Genomic DNA, 16,279 nt, shown 5'->3' with positions numbered 1-16,279 from the left:
CACACTTTGGCCTCAGTAAAATTCTCCCTCATCATGCCCAGATTTAGGATGTCGATTCTTCTCTGATTCACTCAGAGGTAACTCTTCTTCCTTTTTCTTCTCTATCTTCAATTCTCCACTTCCTTCATTTGCTGAGACATATCCTCTAATCTCTGCCCATCTTTAGAAACAAAAGACAGAGACAAAAATAAAAACAGAAACTTTTATTACCTCCTTTGCCTTTAAGACCAAACATAATCCCACTGAACTCAAATCTCCTTAAGCTTGTATCAGCTTATTTCTCTATCATTTTAACCCTCATTATGCTATCTAGGTAATTTTCCCAGTAAGGATACAAGAGATCACATCACCTTAGGTGCAGACCCAAGGCCTATTTTCTGTCCTTGGCCACATCACACGGCATGTGGGATCCTAGTTCCCCAACCAGGGATCAAAGCCTGCACCCCTGCATTGGAAGCATGGAGTCTTAACCACTGGACTGCCAGGGAAGGCTTTTTGCCAATGGCTGTTTTCATCGTGGCATTTAATCTCTGCAGTTTCTCTAACTGTTGACTATTAGAACTACTCTTCTCAATAGGAAGCTCTTCACAAATAGGCCCATCCCTGCTTGGCAGTAGCATGTTAGCATGTCTTGTTACTCTGCTCCACACACCCTGAGCTCAACTGTATTTAAGGCCACTATTCTTTGAATAAGCAGCATTTTTGCAGATGCCTTAGTCTAGCCTACAGCTCCCTACCCTGATTTTTTTCTGCACTTGATAAACTCATCTATTAACAACCTGCTTTATATATAACATTCTATAAAGGCTTTTCTTTTCCCAGAGCAGAATTAGGCACAGCCTTTTGTATTGTTCTTCAAATCTATTTATTCATCCAAATGTGCTCCTGGAGTATTGGGAATGATGATCTTCTATCTTTTCCCCAGTGTCAGTAAAGCACTTGGACCCACTGTGAATGATCAATGTTTGTTGGTTAAACAATTATCTCACCAGAGGAAACTTGAAAAGTCAAGTCTTTGTAATGAGTTTTGGCTAGATGTGTTTCATAAGGTTTAACGGTAAAATCAATTATATGCAAATCCTTTTATTCTTAAACAAAACACTTTGAATAAGGAAAATCTTTTTTGATAAAGGGAAAAACTGAAAGACAGAAAGTTAATTTCTTTTGCTGCAAAGAGACCCATGAAAATCAGATTCTGAAATCCAATTCCTAGAGAAAGTAAGTGTAATTTCAGGGCAGAAATGGCTAGAGTGTATTTCAGAGGGTAGTGGATATACTGCATATATTCTGTGTAGTACATAGTTTAGCATAGTAGTTGAGAGTATACACTCTGAACCAAGTGCCTAGGTTCTAATCCTAGCTCCACTATTTCCCAGCTATATTCTTGGGCAAGTTATTTAATCTTTCGGTGCCTTAGTTTCTTCATCTGTAATATGGCATTAACGATACTTACCTCATTGGGCTGTTTTGGGGCTTCCATGGGAGACTCTGTGGAAAATATGGAATCTGTGGAATCTATGGAAAATATGTGGAATAGCACGAACCCATTCATTGGGCACTTATTATTATATTCCCTCATGTAATACTCTTCAGTGTTTACCCACTATGTAGTATAGCACACTTTCATCTATTAGTAATGGTGAAAAGTGATGCCTGTCCTTTATTTCCTGGTCTCTACTGAAATCAGTAACATACTAGCAAGATGAATGATGCCAATAAGGCCTAGAAACAGTTGGTACCATTTTCAACACCAATGTCCAAGAAACTAGCTCACAAGATAGACAACTCTGAACTTCAATGAAATCAAGTCTTTCCCAGCATTTCAGTTAGCGACGCTTCCTGTTTACTAAATAAAGATTCTCAATCAAAAGTTGGTAGGAGGAGCCCTCAAATTTGCGTTCTTGACTGTCACCACTGATTATTCTTTCTCAGTCAAGGGATACTTGGATCATGCTCAGAAACACTGATTTAAGTTCAACATCAGGCCAGTGGTTCTCATGAAGCACTGTACATCAGAGTCATTTGTATAATTTCATAAAAATATGGTTACTGAGCCCTTTCCTCAAAGACTGATTCCAGGGGTCTGTAGTTTTAAAAAGCCTATGTGTAACACACAACCAATTGTATACTTTATCTTCTGGAAATATTTTGAAATGCTTTGACAGTTAAATGTGAAGGTTGTATTTTTTTTTGAGATGTGACCCTTTATGTAATTTACAGGATTTGGAAACTAGAAATATGTGGCCCAGGTAAAGGATCAACAACCTGATCAATAAATGCCAAGGACAGAATATTGATTTCTTAAAAATCTTTTCCATGAAATCTGTTTTTCAACAAACTGATGATCATGTTATACTGCTAAAGATTTGTTTTTAAAACAGTCACTGTGTTAGTTGTCCAGTCGTGTCTGACTCTTAGCGACTCCAAGGACTATAGCCCACCAGGCTCCTCTGTCCATGGGATTTCCCAGGCAAAAATACTGAAATAGGTTGCCATTCCCTTTTCTAGTGGGTCTTCCTGACCTAGGGATTGAACTTGGGTTTCCCTGCATTTCTTTAATGTCTGAGCCATCAAGGAAGCCTTAAAACAATCATTGTAATTAATGCTAAGATTAGTCACAATGTATTTGGGCAAAGTGATAAATATACACAACTGCTATGATTTTTAACATCTCTAAGATTTAGAAGTCAGTTTTAGATAAGGAAACTGTTCTGGAGTCAAGGAGATTATCCAAGGTCATAATAACAGGTAGAAGCATTAACAAGAGTTGAAATGTCACCTCTCAGTCCCCAACTCGTTTTTCCTACATCTAACTTTGCCCTCCTTGCCTTCAGAACTGCATTCCTCAGCATTCTCCTTTCCTTTCTCTACCCAGGAGTCAGCAAACTCTTTCTATAAATGGTCAGATGGTAAATATCTTAGGCTCTGTGGGTCATGTTCCTTTTGGGGGGAAAACTGTCTTTTTTTTTTTTTTGGTGAAAGCAGCTATAGACAACATGTAAATGTATTTGTCCTATTAAATTTCACTTATAAAGATAGGCATTAAGCAGCATTGGCTCGGGAATGCAGTTTGCCGACTTCTCCAACTAAAAAATTATAACGTTGTGATTTTCCTGATCAGAAAGTTGAAGAGCCTTCAAATGTGAGAATAGTACTCCTTTATGAAATTTAGATGACAGATCAAATAAAAATATCAAGATCTGAAGGATCACAATGGTTACTTAAGGACTTAATGCAGCGTAATTAAAAACATTTTTCTCCTTAATATGTTTTAATCTTACTATATACAGATTAAGCCAGATGACAAGCTACTATACAACAGCATGTTAAAAAACATATTTATTTTACACTATGTACAATCAGGAACATATTTAAAAGCATTGTCAATTAAAATAAATGAAGACCACAAATCACAATTTAGTTGGTTCTTTGTGTATATACTCACATTAAAATATAAAGAACATATACCAAAAAAGAGCCCAAAGTGTGCATTTTTCTAAAACTTGGTATATACATATTCCACTGGGAAAAAAGCAATCAAAAATGACTTTAACCAAAACTAAGTTCCTGTGATGTGTAGTAACCATTATGTTGTTTATATGAGGTAGTAACTAAATTATTTTGGCCAAGTGTTAATACTCTAAATCAAAAGAAACATGAAAATGATCATAAAATAAGGCCAACAAAAGTAAAAATTCCACTAGAAATTTGAACTGATTCGCTCTATGGAATGTTATAGTTCTTCAAAGTGATTCTATGAAATGTTTAGTGTGGACTCTCTGATAATGCTAACATACTCTGTGCATACTGTAACTCAGACAATGCAGTGCTACATCACGGTACCGCTATTCTGTGATTCAAAAATTTTTCAAAGGTATTGTTTTTAAGCAGAGACAAGCAATCTTATAGGATTCTTCTGAAATATAAAAAAGACCAGTTACTACAACAAGGGGTTAATTGGTTTGTTTCACATAGAAAACAATCCAAATACATTTAAAAAAGATGTTGTGGAGCCAAATGCATATTGACAATGTCACAGCTTACTTTTGTGACTTAATACATCACATATCAATACTTTGTGCAAATATAAACACACCAGTGTACTTGCATTAAAATTAAAAACAAGATTATAAAATGATTACAGCCTCCATTACAATTTTAAAAGTTACAAGATTTATCTTCATATTACTAAATTACATATAATAAAAATACAATAGTGTTAAAGGTATGGTTTCACTGCCAGCATCCCATTTTGTAATATAGCCACACCCAAGAATATACTAAAGAATTCTTAAAATATTAATCCCAATTGCAGTTTCAACATTTACATCTGTACAGATAAGACATTTACTTGTACATCTCATAAAAGTACATTATCTACATAAATTCTTAGTGTGTGTCTTCAGCAATATGAAGTTTCACAGAAAAATACTGCCTATATGTACAAAGATTACTTAACAATGAATTAAGCACTTGTGTGGTTCAATATGCTAAATATATCCATACCACTTAAAACAAAAAATTGCCCCATCTTGTCTCATGCCACAATAAATTACAAGTAACTGAAGCCAGGTAACTGCGCTTTTGTACAGCTTCAAGCATCCGATAATGTTGCAGTGGTAGTGTTCTTTCTTTCTATCGTTAACTGTCAAAGCACATTTCTCAGTAACTGTTTTCATGACCCGCCAGGATGTATAAATTGCTATTTGCTGTGGGGTTATCGGTTGGCCTACTTTCCAAAACCACGACCCTAAAATAGTAAACAAACACATAAAAAACATATAACAAAACAAAGTTATTCTTACAAACTAATGTTACCAGAAAATTTTTCCACTGCTTCTTCATTATATGCCTCTAATAAATGCTGCTTATTTGCTATGTGGGCAGAAATCATTTGCAAATCACTATGATTAAAGAGGCAGTTCTAGCTTTGGGAAGTAATTTTGCTGCCCACCACTCTCTTCTAAGCCAGTGTTGTTCTAAGAGCCAGAGGGGGTAAAACCTATAACTAGGAATAAGTAGGGGGAACTTAATTCTTATTATGAATTCTAAAAACAATGCGTAGTTCAAGAGTCAGAAAATAAATCAGATAGAACCCCAAATCCTATTTGGTACTATAACTGAAAACTTTTGTTTGCTAGCATATGGTATTTCCTCTTTCTTGTGTTGTAAATCATATTTGAGATATTATGTTTAATGCAAAACTAGTACTGACAACATCTATGCATTCCTGTTACTTGGAAGATCAGGCCCATTGTCAAAGGCTTCTTAACTTTCTGTGAATACTTATAGCATAAAATATATTACTGCAGAAATTCCAGTTCTCTTGAAAAAGAAACTAGTTTTATGCTGGATTTATAAAACATGTTTAGAACTATGTATTTAATACAACCACTTTTCCTACCTGTCAGATCCAAGTAGTCTGAAAATTCTTGTGCTATCTGAAATTTCTTGTGTTACCTGTTCAATGAAAATACCAATTTAACTTCTGAAATGAAAGATACAGAATTTTACATGGGCATTTAATTTATAACTCTATAGAAAAGAAATATAATTCCTAAGATGGAAACGGAACCCCTGTATGACCATTAACTTTCTTAAGTCAGCGCACAGGTATGTCCATTTGTTAGTCTAGGGAAAGTATGGCTGATTTTGAATCGATCATAAAACATGAAAGTAGTAAATGGAATACAGGCTCCCAGGGAAAAATTTAAAAGCAAAGCACCGAGTCCATTTTATTTATCAGAAACCTCTTATCAGTTACCCTAATGCTAACAGCAAGGCTCTCGCAGCAGTAAGGCCCTTGTATCTGGTCCTTCCACTTAAAAGGCTGCAGTGTAGTGTGACGGGACAAACTCATGATTCCAGTTTCAATCCCAGTTCTCCCACCTACGAGTAGTGACAACTGCAAAAGGTATGTAACTTGTTGGAAGTGGTTTATCTTCTGCTAAAAGGGACAGACAGTATCCACCTTTCAGTGGTATCTTGCATATTCTTTTAAGTATTAGTGGGTTTAATGCCTAGTTAAGGAAATGCTCAGTAGGTAACAATTCTCTTTCCCATTTCTTTCTTAGTCTCCTGAAATAATATTTTCTGATGGCATACATCTTTAAAGAAGTCCTCAATGTGAACAAGTACCAGTTGGGGAGTTAAGAATAAGTCTACAGGAGAAAGATGAACCCACTGCTTATTGTTTATTAAATGCAAAACATTCCCAATTATAATGGCAGTAGCCTCCCCCCAAAATCTGGTAGGCTGAAAAAAACAATTTGATTTTGAAAATAAAATTATTCTGGAAACAGCAGTGATTCTTGACTTCTTTCGTAACTCAGCACGCCTGAAGGATCTAACATGCTCACTTCAATAGCAGCAGTTCATCATCACTGTCAATGTATTTTGGGATTTGCCTACTTAAAGGACAGACCATTTTTGGAGGGGTTGTATTTAGTAAGGGGTATCTAAGCAGTCTGAAAAAGTACCTCAGGATATTTTGGGACGAACTAATTTTTTAAAAATCATTCTCTTCTATCCAGCCTACAATGCTTTTCTTTCTCTGTCTGGTGTTTATTAGCTATTGACTATTCTTATCTCTAGGTTCCATTTCCTCAGGTGATTAAAAAAAATCTTCCTGAGAGGTGAGCCCTCTTGTGGGAATAACTCCTGGAAACATACTGGCAGCCACCTTTCTTGAATACGTACCATAGGCTAGGCATTATGCCAAGCACATTACTTATTTCCTTTTGTTTAATCTTAGCAACCCTATGAGGTAAGTACTATACTGTTATCCTCAATTCACAGATGAAAAAATACAGGCAAAGAGAAGTGAAGTGCCAAGGTCACACAGTTACTGAAGAGGAAAAGTGAGATTGAACCCCAGGATCTTCTCTGAAATCTATACTCATGATCATTCTACCAGTACCGTTTACTGGTCAGGAGAAATGCTCTGAGCTTAATGCATAACAGTTTAAGAGACAAATAACCTATTTTCTTACTCAAGGCACCTAATGTTTTCCTTTCCCTCCAATGCTCAAGTAGAAGTCTTACTATTGAGACTGGTGTGGGGTTACTGAAAGAACTCAGGATGATTTTACTTGCCTGTAATATTTTAAGGGACGAGTACCAAGTCTTGCTCATGTTATAACACCAGCACTTTCTGGCATAAATGATGAACTGAATTGAATACGTCGTAGGCTGCTGCTGCTGCTACTAAGTAGCTTCAGTCGGGTCCGACTCTGTGTGACTCCATAGACAGCAGCCCACCAGGCTCCCCCGTCCCTGAGATTCTCCAGGCAAGAACACTGGAGTGGGTTGCCATTTCCTTCTCTAATGCATGAAAATGAAAAGTGAAAGTGAAGTCGCTCAGTCGTGTCTGACTCTTAGCGACCCCATGGACGGAAGCCTGCCAGGCTCCTCCATCCATGGGATTTTCCAGGCAAGAGTATTGGAGTGGGGTGCCATTGCCTTCCCCAGAATACATCGTATGACTTGGAGTTAAATTAAGAAAGGAAGAAAACCCTTTACTTGGAGCCTTCACTAGTCATTTTTCTGAAATACAAAGTAGAAAAGGTGCTGCGGGGACAGAGAAAGCCCGCATCTGCACTCTTGCTCCAGGTGATGGTCTGGGAAAGTTGAAAGAATATCAGAGCTAGCTCACTTTTAGCAGTATTTAGGAAGCTCCTGTTCTGAATATAAGGGTGCTCATCTGGAAGCACATAAAATAACGCACTGAACTTGTTTGACTTAATGGACAGAGAGAGGGGGCTATAATGTATGCGCACTTGAATTTATCACTGAATACAGAAAATGTAACATTTCGTTGCAACAATCAGGAATTTTCCAAAGTTAAAGAAAACTCTGTGATGTAGAATTTGCCAAAAAGATCTTCACGACCCAGATAATCATGATGATGTGATCACTCATCTAGAGCCAGACATCTTGGAATGTGAAGTCAAGTGGGCCTTAGAAAGCATCACTACGAACAAAGCTAGTGGAGGTGATGGAATTCCAGTGGAGCTGTTTCAAATCCTGAAAGATGATGCTGTGAAAGTGCTGCACTCAATATGCCAGCAAATTGGGAAAATTCAGCAGTGGCCACAGGACTGGAAAAGGTCAGCTTTCATTCCAATTCCAAAGAAAGGCAATGCAAAAGAATGCTCAAACTACCGCACAAATTGCACTCATCTCACATGCTAGTAAAGTAATGCTCAAAATTCTCCAAGCCAGGCTTCAGCAATACGTGAACTGTGAACTCCCTGATGTTCAAGCTGGTTTTAGAAAAGGCAGAGGAAACAGAGATCAAATGGCCAACATCCGCTGGATCATGGATAAAACAAGAGAGTTCCAGAAAAACATCTATTTCTGCTTTCTTGACTATGCCAAAGCCTTTGACTGTGTGGATCACAATAAACTGTGGAAAATTCTGAAAGAGATGGGAATACAGACCACCTGACCTGCCTCTTGAGAAATCTGTATGCAGGTCAGGAAGCAACAGTTAGAACTGGACATGGAACAATAGACTGGCTCCAAATAGGAAAAGGAGTACGTCAAGGCTGTATACTGTCACCTTGCTTATTTAACTTCTATGCAGAGTACATCATGAGAAACGCTGGACTGGAAGAAACACAAGCTGGAATCAAGATTGCTGGGAGAAATATCAATAACCTCAGATATGCAGATGACACCACCCTTATGGCAGAAAGTGAAGAGGAACTAAAAAGCCTCTTGAGGAAAGTGAAAGAGAGCGAAAAAGTTGGCTTAAAACTCAACATTCAGAAAACGAAGATCATGGCATCCAGTCCCATCACTTCATGGGAAATAGATGGGAAACAGTGGAAACAGTGGCAGACTTTATTTTTTGGGGCTCCAAAATCACTGCAGATGGTGACTGCAGCCATGAAATTAAAAGACGCTTGCTCCTTGGAAGAAAAGTTATGACCAACCTAGATAGTATTCAAAAGCAGAGACATTACTTTGCTGACTAAGGTCCGTCTAGTCAAGGCTATGGTTTTTCCTGTGGTCATGTACGGATGTTGAGAGTTGGACTGTGAAGAACGCTGAGCGCTGAAAAATTGACGCTTTTGAACTGTGGTGTTGGAGAAGACTCTTGTGAGTCCCTTGGACTGCAGGGAGATCCAACCAGTCCATTCTGAAGGAGATCAGTCCTGGGTGTTCTTTGGAAGGAATGATGCTAAAGCTGAAGCTCCAGTACTTTGGCCACCTCAGGCAAAGAGTTGACTCATTGGAAAAGACTCTGATGCTGGGAGGGATTGGGGGCAGGAGGAGAAAGGGACGACCGAAGATGAGATGGCTGGATGGCATCACGGACTCGATGGATGTGAGTCTGAGTGAACTCCAGGAGATGGTGATGGACAGGGAGGCCTTGGTGTGCAGAGTTCATGGGGTCGCAAAGAGTAGGACACAACTGAGCGAGTGAACTGAACTGAACTTAGACTCTTTCATATTTCCTTCAATATTGTTTAATAGTTTTCAGAGTACAAGTTTACATGTCTTTTGTTAAACTTATTTTTCAGTATTTTATTCTTTTGATGCTATTGCAATTGAATTATTTTCTCAATTTCATTTTAGATTGTTCATTGCAAATACCATTGACATTGTTGTTTTTTTTTTTTTTTTCCTCTGTGTTCTTTGGATTATATAATGTGCTGCGATTCATGGGGTCGCAAAGAGTCGGACACGACTGAGTGACTGAACTGAACTGACAGGACTATTTAATGGCTGTAATTTTTAAAAAGATCACTTACCTCATTAGATCTAAAACTTCTACCTTGCATTCCATGTTTCCAGAAAGCTAGCACACTGTCTTGTAGGCAAACTAACAGGCAAGAACAGCTCAGTTACTGTTAATAGTACAAAAGTTCAACCAATAAGCATCATTTCACCCCTCTTTCTACCCTGAATAACAATATTTCAATTAATAACTGCTAATCATTCCAGATTTATAATGGTATCTTTACCACACCACATACTACACAGTATAACAGCATAAATACTTTATTGAACTGACTCATATTTTGGTAAGAAAAAGAAAATTCACTGAAAATATTTTTTGCTTTAGGAAGTTTTGTTTTGTGAAAATATCTGAAACATACAGAAAAATAAGAGAATGACAAAAACACACGTATCTACCATTCAACACTTAAATCCTAACATTTCCCCATATTTGTTCTTTGTTTTAAATAAAAATGAATACTGCCAGCATCCCTATATGCTCCTCTAGTTCCATTCCAACCCTTCCTTCCTCCCTCCCCGAGATAACCACCTTATGAATTTGGTATCTGTTGTTCTCAGGCATATTTTTACTATTAGAACACAGTGAGTTCACATGATCAGTGAACTTTATATTGTATGTTTCCAAATTTCATGTATTTAGTGTGAGGAACCAGATGACGTTTCTAATTTTTTTTGTTATTACAAACAATGCTGCAATAAACATTCTTGTGCATGCGTGCATATGAAGCCATTTCAGTTGTGTCCGACTCTGTGAGACCCTATGGATTATAGCCTGCCAGGATCCTCTGTCCACGGCATTTTCCAGGCAAGAACACTGGAGTGGGTTGCCATGCCCTCCTCCTGGGGGTCTTTCCAACCCAGGGATCGAAGCCATGTCTCTTAAGCTTCCTGCACTGGCAGGCGGGCTCTTTTCCACCAGCGCCATCTGGGAAGCCCTAAACGTTCCTGTGCCTCTCCCTACATACGTGTGCAAACCTGCCTCTGGAGTGGACACCTAGAAATAGAATGACTGGGATATGTGCCTTCTAAAAATTCTAGTTTTGCTTTCTGTATTAAATATTTAATATATATTTTGGTGTATATTCAGTGAAGATTCTTAATTTGTTTCCTGCAGATAACAAACTGTACTGGCATCATCTGTTGAACCAAACATCATTTCCCCACTGACATATGATATAAATACCCAATTACATGTAGCTCTACTTCTGAGCCTTCTGTTCCATTCTTCCATTTATCCCTGTGCTGATCCCACACTGTCTTAACCACTATGGCTTCACAGTAAGGTTCAATATCAAGCAGGGCAAGTGTTCATCAAAATTTATTTTACTACTCTTGGCCTTTGGCTCATCCTTATGGATTTTAAGATCAGCTTATCAAGCAGCACAAGAATACCTTACTGGTTTTTTTTTTTTTTAACTGCAAATGCATTGCATGTGTGGATTAATTTGTGAACTAACATCTTTCCCATATTTAGTCTTCCTATACCTCAACATGGTGTAGCTCATTTGTTCAAATCTTCCTTTACGCTTTTAAAAGATAACTTGGAATTTCCTAGATAATGATCTTACACGTGTTTGACTACATTTATTCCTATGCATCTAACTGGCATGTCAGAAAGCTATCCATCTATGTTATTCATATCTAGCAATTTTGAATTTTTTTACTGGTTTAGTTTAGAGTTGTATATTCTAGTAGATAATCATACCATCAGCAAAAAAAGATATTTTGCTTATTTCTTTCTAATCCTCATAGTTCCCTTTTCATAGTCTAATGAGACTGTGTTGTAATATGATGATAGCAAACCTCCTTATCTCATTATCTAGTATAATGGGAATCAGTTTAACCATTAAATGATACTTTTAATAGGCTGTACCAGATGAAGGACATTTCCTTCTACTGATAATTTCTAAAATGTTGTCTTTTTAAAAAACCAAGAATGACTTAGATTTTACTGAATGCTTTTTGTGCATCTACTGAAGAGTTATGTAACTTTTGGCTTTTAATGTGCTATACACAAATAAATTTTCTGCTGCTGAACTACTTTTGCTTTTCTGAGATAAAGTCTACTATTTGATGATATGCAATTCTATTTGCTAGTATTTTATATAAATTTTCCAAAATCTGTTTCCATGAGATTGGGAAACTGTGTTTTCTCCATAATTTAACTGATTTCACTATCAACAGTGCTAAATGAGTTTGAGCAAGCTCCAGGAGTTGGTGATGGACAGGGAAGCCTGGTGTGCTGTAGTCCTTGGGGTCACAGAGAGTTGGACATGATTGAGTGATTGAACTGAAGTGAGTGTTACTGATTTATTCTGCATTCCTTTCTTGTCTACAGTCTGAAGCAGTTTGTATACAGGACAGGGACTATTTCTTCTTTTAACAGTGGATAAAAATCCCCTATAAAGCCACCAGGCCTTATGTGCGGAGTCTTAATTAGCAGGTGGTTCAAACAACATGCCTGGCTCTTGTTCCCCATCTTCGGTGGGACACCGCTAGTTTTCTTTACCGTTCATGAGGGCATATCACTTTGAGTTTCTGGTTTTTTGCCTTTTTTTTGACCTGGCCATGTGTTTTTAAGTATGGATTCCATTTGAACATTTTGAGCAGACGTCCCTCAAAACTGACTTATCATCAGTGTCTGCTTGTTGGAGACAGGCATTCTTTTGGGGAGAAAGATTAAAAATAGGACCAAGAATAAGACAAATGAACTATCTGCCCTTGGCCCTTACCTTCTGCTAATGCATATACATGCAAGGATCTTTGCTGATAAAGGACACCAGAAAAACCAGTGTACAGCTAAATTAACTGCCATTCATATTCATCAGCATTCTCTCTATTATGGTCATTTTACCCTATTTTTCCTGAATGCAATCATTTTAGAATACTGATTCTGTAAGAAATCTTTTTCCAGAAAAAATTCTTATCAAGCATAATGTAAAAATAGCAAGAAGGAAATTCCATATACTTAAGGATCTGTGATCAGCAGACATAACAGCAAAAATAATAGACTATACTAAATTGTAAAGCACTTATGGGGAACTCTACAGGAGTCTCAAGAAAATGGAAATTCATAACTAGGTTATGAATAACAATATTTAATTATTTATTTTGAAAATGCCCAATCTGTAGGGAAGACAACATTACTTACCGATTATATCAACGTTGTTAAACTATTTTAGGGAATATGTAAAAGCAAAGACTAATACCTCATATTCATTATACCCTATATTTAAAAAAATGAGTCCTTAGTAATATATTTTTATAATTTCAAATAACTATTGGACAAATTATTCTAAGCAGCTGATAACGCAATCAAACAAGAAACACAAAACTCTGACTTACCTATTGATTCAATCTGGAAATCAAAAGTGAGTTCGGATGATAATTTTCTGCTAGATTTTAATCTTCCTTGGAGATTTACTATTTTTATACAACCTGTAATGGAAAAAAGTCACTTAGAAACTAAGATAAAAGAAATCTTATTAAGATAAAGATATTCATAAACAAAAACTTACAGTCCAAGCATACAAGAATGGTATCTCTCTCCAGCTGCGTTACATGAGTCACACTTGTCTGTGGGGTATCTACAACACAAACAAACTTGATAAAACTTACAGGAAACAGTAATATTTAAAGCACAGAGACATTAAAAAAAGAATTCTGAATATAACTGAATTTGAAATAGATATATATTTTTAGTCATACGCATGCAGTGGTTGACTCAGATGGATTTGGGTTCAAACTCTGATATAAGAGCTAAACTGGGTGAGTGCTTCATGGAGGGTTAGCTATTGTCATTACTACTGGTGATGCACTGTCCTATTCATATGTGAGATCTATATTATGGCAATGATTAATTTCGGATTTTAAGCTCAGAAGGCCAAGGGTTGTGCTTCGTACATCATTATATGTGGTGCCTAGCACATGCAATAAATATTTACTGAATGAATGAATCAGAGAGTTAATCACTTTGAATACAAATAAGTTAAAAAAATACTGACATATTTTGAGAAGTATGAAGCACCATAAAAATGCAGAGGCCTTATTTTTATAATAATGATTTATCCAAGTTCTAACAAACCTAAAATATTTAAATGACTTAGTTTTCCAGAAAGTTGAGAAGTAAGATATCCCAAACTTTGTATGAATATCAAAGCTAAAACTGTTGAGCTATAGGCCTTTGTTTCTGGAGAGTGGTTCTGAAGTCTAGTCTATCAGTCTAGTTTTCTACTTCCCATAGTATTTAGAATCTTAATAAATCCAAGGGCAGCTGCAGTTCAGACTTTCACACATACCTTGTAACTAGCCAGGGTTGGAAGGATAAGGAACAGGCCTCCTATACATCAGGCCAACCAGATCTTTGTAACTCTTACACATTTGGTGAAAATTAGTCAAGAAGCCAGTCTAGCATTACGAGATAGAAAGCCAGGAAAATGAGATTTACAAATGGCTTATAATAATTAATTTCCAAACACTGAAGTCATCTGGAGGTCTACTGATGTCCAGCTGCCACCTCCAGATATTCTTATTTAAATAGAGGTATGTGTGTGTGACTTGATGTATCAAGACTTGATGTATCTTCTCAAGTGGATTCTACTATGCAGCAGAGTTTAGGAAACCACAGCTTACAATTTCAGCTCATACAAAACCTTAAACATACTTTCGCCCTCTTACTCAACCTCATCGTCTCAAAATCAGAAATGAATTATACCTGTTGTATTTAACTTCTAATAAAGGGATTTCATTATGCTAAGATAAGCAATCAAAAGTTCCTGGGGCGGAAGGTACAAAACTCTTCTGTCAGGAAATGAGAGGCCCTTCATTAAACAATTGGTAGAAAAGGATTTAAAATTAAAATGGTTGGGAGAAATAAGACAACTGAAATTCACTAAATAAAATATTAGTCAACCAACAATAGAAGGGAAGAAATTAGAAAGCAGGAGTTACCCCATGTCTGAAAGGGTAGATACCGTCTAAAAAGGGAGAATTTAACAAGAGAATTTGTGGAAGCCGAAGACAAGCCACATAATCTTGCCTAGGGCTCGCCATGCAAATGGAAAGCTGCTCGAGTTCCCTGGACTTCAGCAGCCATGACACTGTCTTTAGATTTCTGTTAAATGTGTGATCATTTTTTTTTTCCCCAATGCCAAAAACCTCAGTCTCTTAATTTTTTTCCTTTAGTGAACACTCTTTCAGGCTTCCAACAAATTCCTGACTAATCAATATTTGTTGGTTAACACTTCTCTAAGTTGTCAAAGACTCTGAGCAAAGGGCCTTTGCAAGACCTTTAAAAATTACCTTCAAAAATGGCCATGCCTGTTTTACAGCAAAACATTGTACAATGTCATTTTTTAGGCAAAAACACAAAAGGAGCTTCATAACAAACACAGTGTTTTAAAAACAAAGATAAAAAGAACTTTAAGGTCATGTTTGTTTTTTTTTAAAGTGTAACAGTTTAATCAGATTTATTTACCACAAAACCTAAGTTTTGCCAATGTGTATGGATTGCAACAATGCAACTGAGGGTTTCAAACTATCATCAAATTTCTGTAAAAAACTCATTAATTGGAGATATTATTTCCTAAGGTACAAGCTATGAAGGAAGAATGTGCTACAACTGGGAAATGTAGATCAAAATTTAGGAAATATATAGAAGAATTATTTTCAAGCACCCTCAAACACTTTGGAGGTGCTTTACTATTTACTTAATATTTTGTATCCTAATTACAAATGATTAAAAATATTTATTAAAGTAACCAGGTAGTACCTGTGTATCAATTACAAAAATATACTGGAAAATATACTTAATGCAGCTTTTCCCTTTTATATATATCAGGTTTTCTACCAGCCTCTTGATGAAGGTGAAAAAGCAGAGTAAAAAAGCTGGCTTAAAACCCAACATTCAAAAAACTAAGATCACGGCATATGGTCTTATCACTTTATGGCAAATAGATGGGGGAAATGTGCAAACAGTGTCAGATTTCATTTTCTTGGGTTCCAAAATCAACGTGGACTGTGACTGCAGCCACGAAATTAAAAGATGCTTGCTCCTTGGAAGAATAGCTGTGGAAAACCTAGACAGTGTCTTAAAAAGCAGAGACATCATTTTGCTGACAAAGCTCCATACAGTCAAAGCTATGGTTTTTCCAGCGGTCATGTATGAATGTGAGAGTTGGACCATAAGGAAGGCTGAGCGCTGAAGAATTGATGCTTTTGAACTGTGTTGCTAGAGGAGAATCTTGAGAGTCTCTTGGACAGCAAGGAGATCAAACCAGCCCATCCTAAAGGAAATCAACCCTGAATACTCATTGGAAGGACTGATGCTGAAGCTCCAATACTTTGGCCACCTGATGCGAAGAGCCAACTCATCAGAACAGACCCTTCTGCTGGGAAAGACTGAGGGCAAGAGGAGAAGGGGCGACACAGGGTGAGACGGCTGGATGGCATCACCGACTCAATGGACATGAGTTTTCGGAAACTCAGGGAGGTAAGTGATGGACAGAGAAGGCTGGTGTGCTGCAGTTCA

At 37.0% G+C, this 16,279-nt stretch overlaps 1 protein-coding gene across 8 annotated transcripts in view; it reads right to left on the bottom strand.

Moving 5' to 3' along the window:
* Positions 1-3,321: 3,321 nt before the first annotated feature.
* MAP4K3 (mitogen-activated protein kinase kinase kinase kinase 3) overlaps positions 3,322-16,279 on the bottom strand; it is a 188,464-nt gene continuing 175,506 nt past the window's right edge. For 7 of the 8 annotated variants that reach the window (XM_027966908.3, XM_027966910.3, XM_027966909.3 and 4 more), the window contains 5 exons: positions 13,269-13,337; positions 13,096-13,188; positions 9,762-9,832; positions 5,405-5,460; positions 3,322-4,750 (listed from right to left, as the gene is read on the bottom strand). In XM_027966908.3, the coding sequence (XP_027822709.1) occupies positions 4,663-4,750; positions 5,405-5,460; positions 9,762-9,832; positions 13,096-13,188; positions 13,269-13,337 (377 nt within the window). In that variant the 3' untranslated portion in view covers positions 3,322-4,662. The remainder of the gene's footprint in view (positions 4,751-5,404; positions 5,461-9,761; positions 9,833-13,095; positions 13,189-13,268; positions 13,338-16,279) is intronic. The other variant, XM_060412247.1, reaches the window with a different exon arrangement.

Source organism: Ovis aries, chromosome 3 (assembly GCF_016772045.2).
Source record: "Ovis aries strain OAR_USU_Benz2616 breed Rambouillet chromosome 3, ARS-UI_Ramb_v3.0, whole genome shotgun sequence".
NCBI classification, from domain to species: Eukaryota; Metazoa; Chordata; class Mammalia; order Artiodactyla; family Bovidae; genus Ovis; species Ovis aries.
The sequence above is the reverse complement of the archived record's forward strand: the minus strand, read 5'-3'. Positions and strand labels throughout refer to the sequence as shown.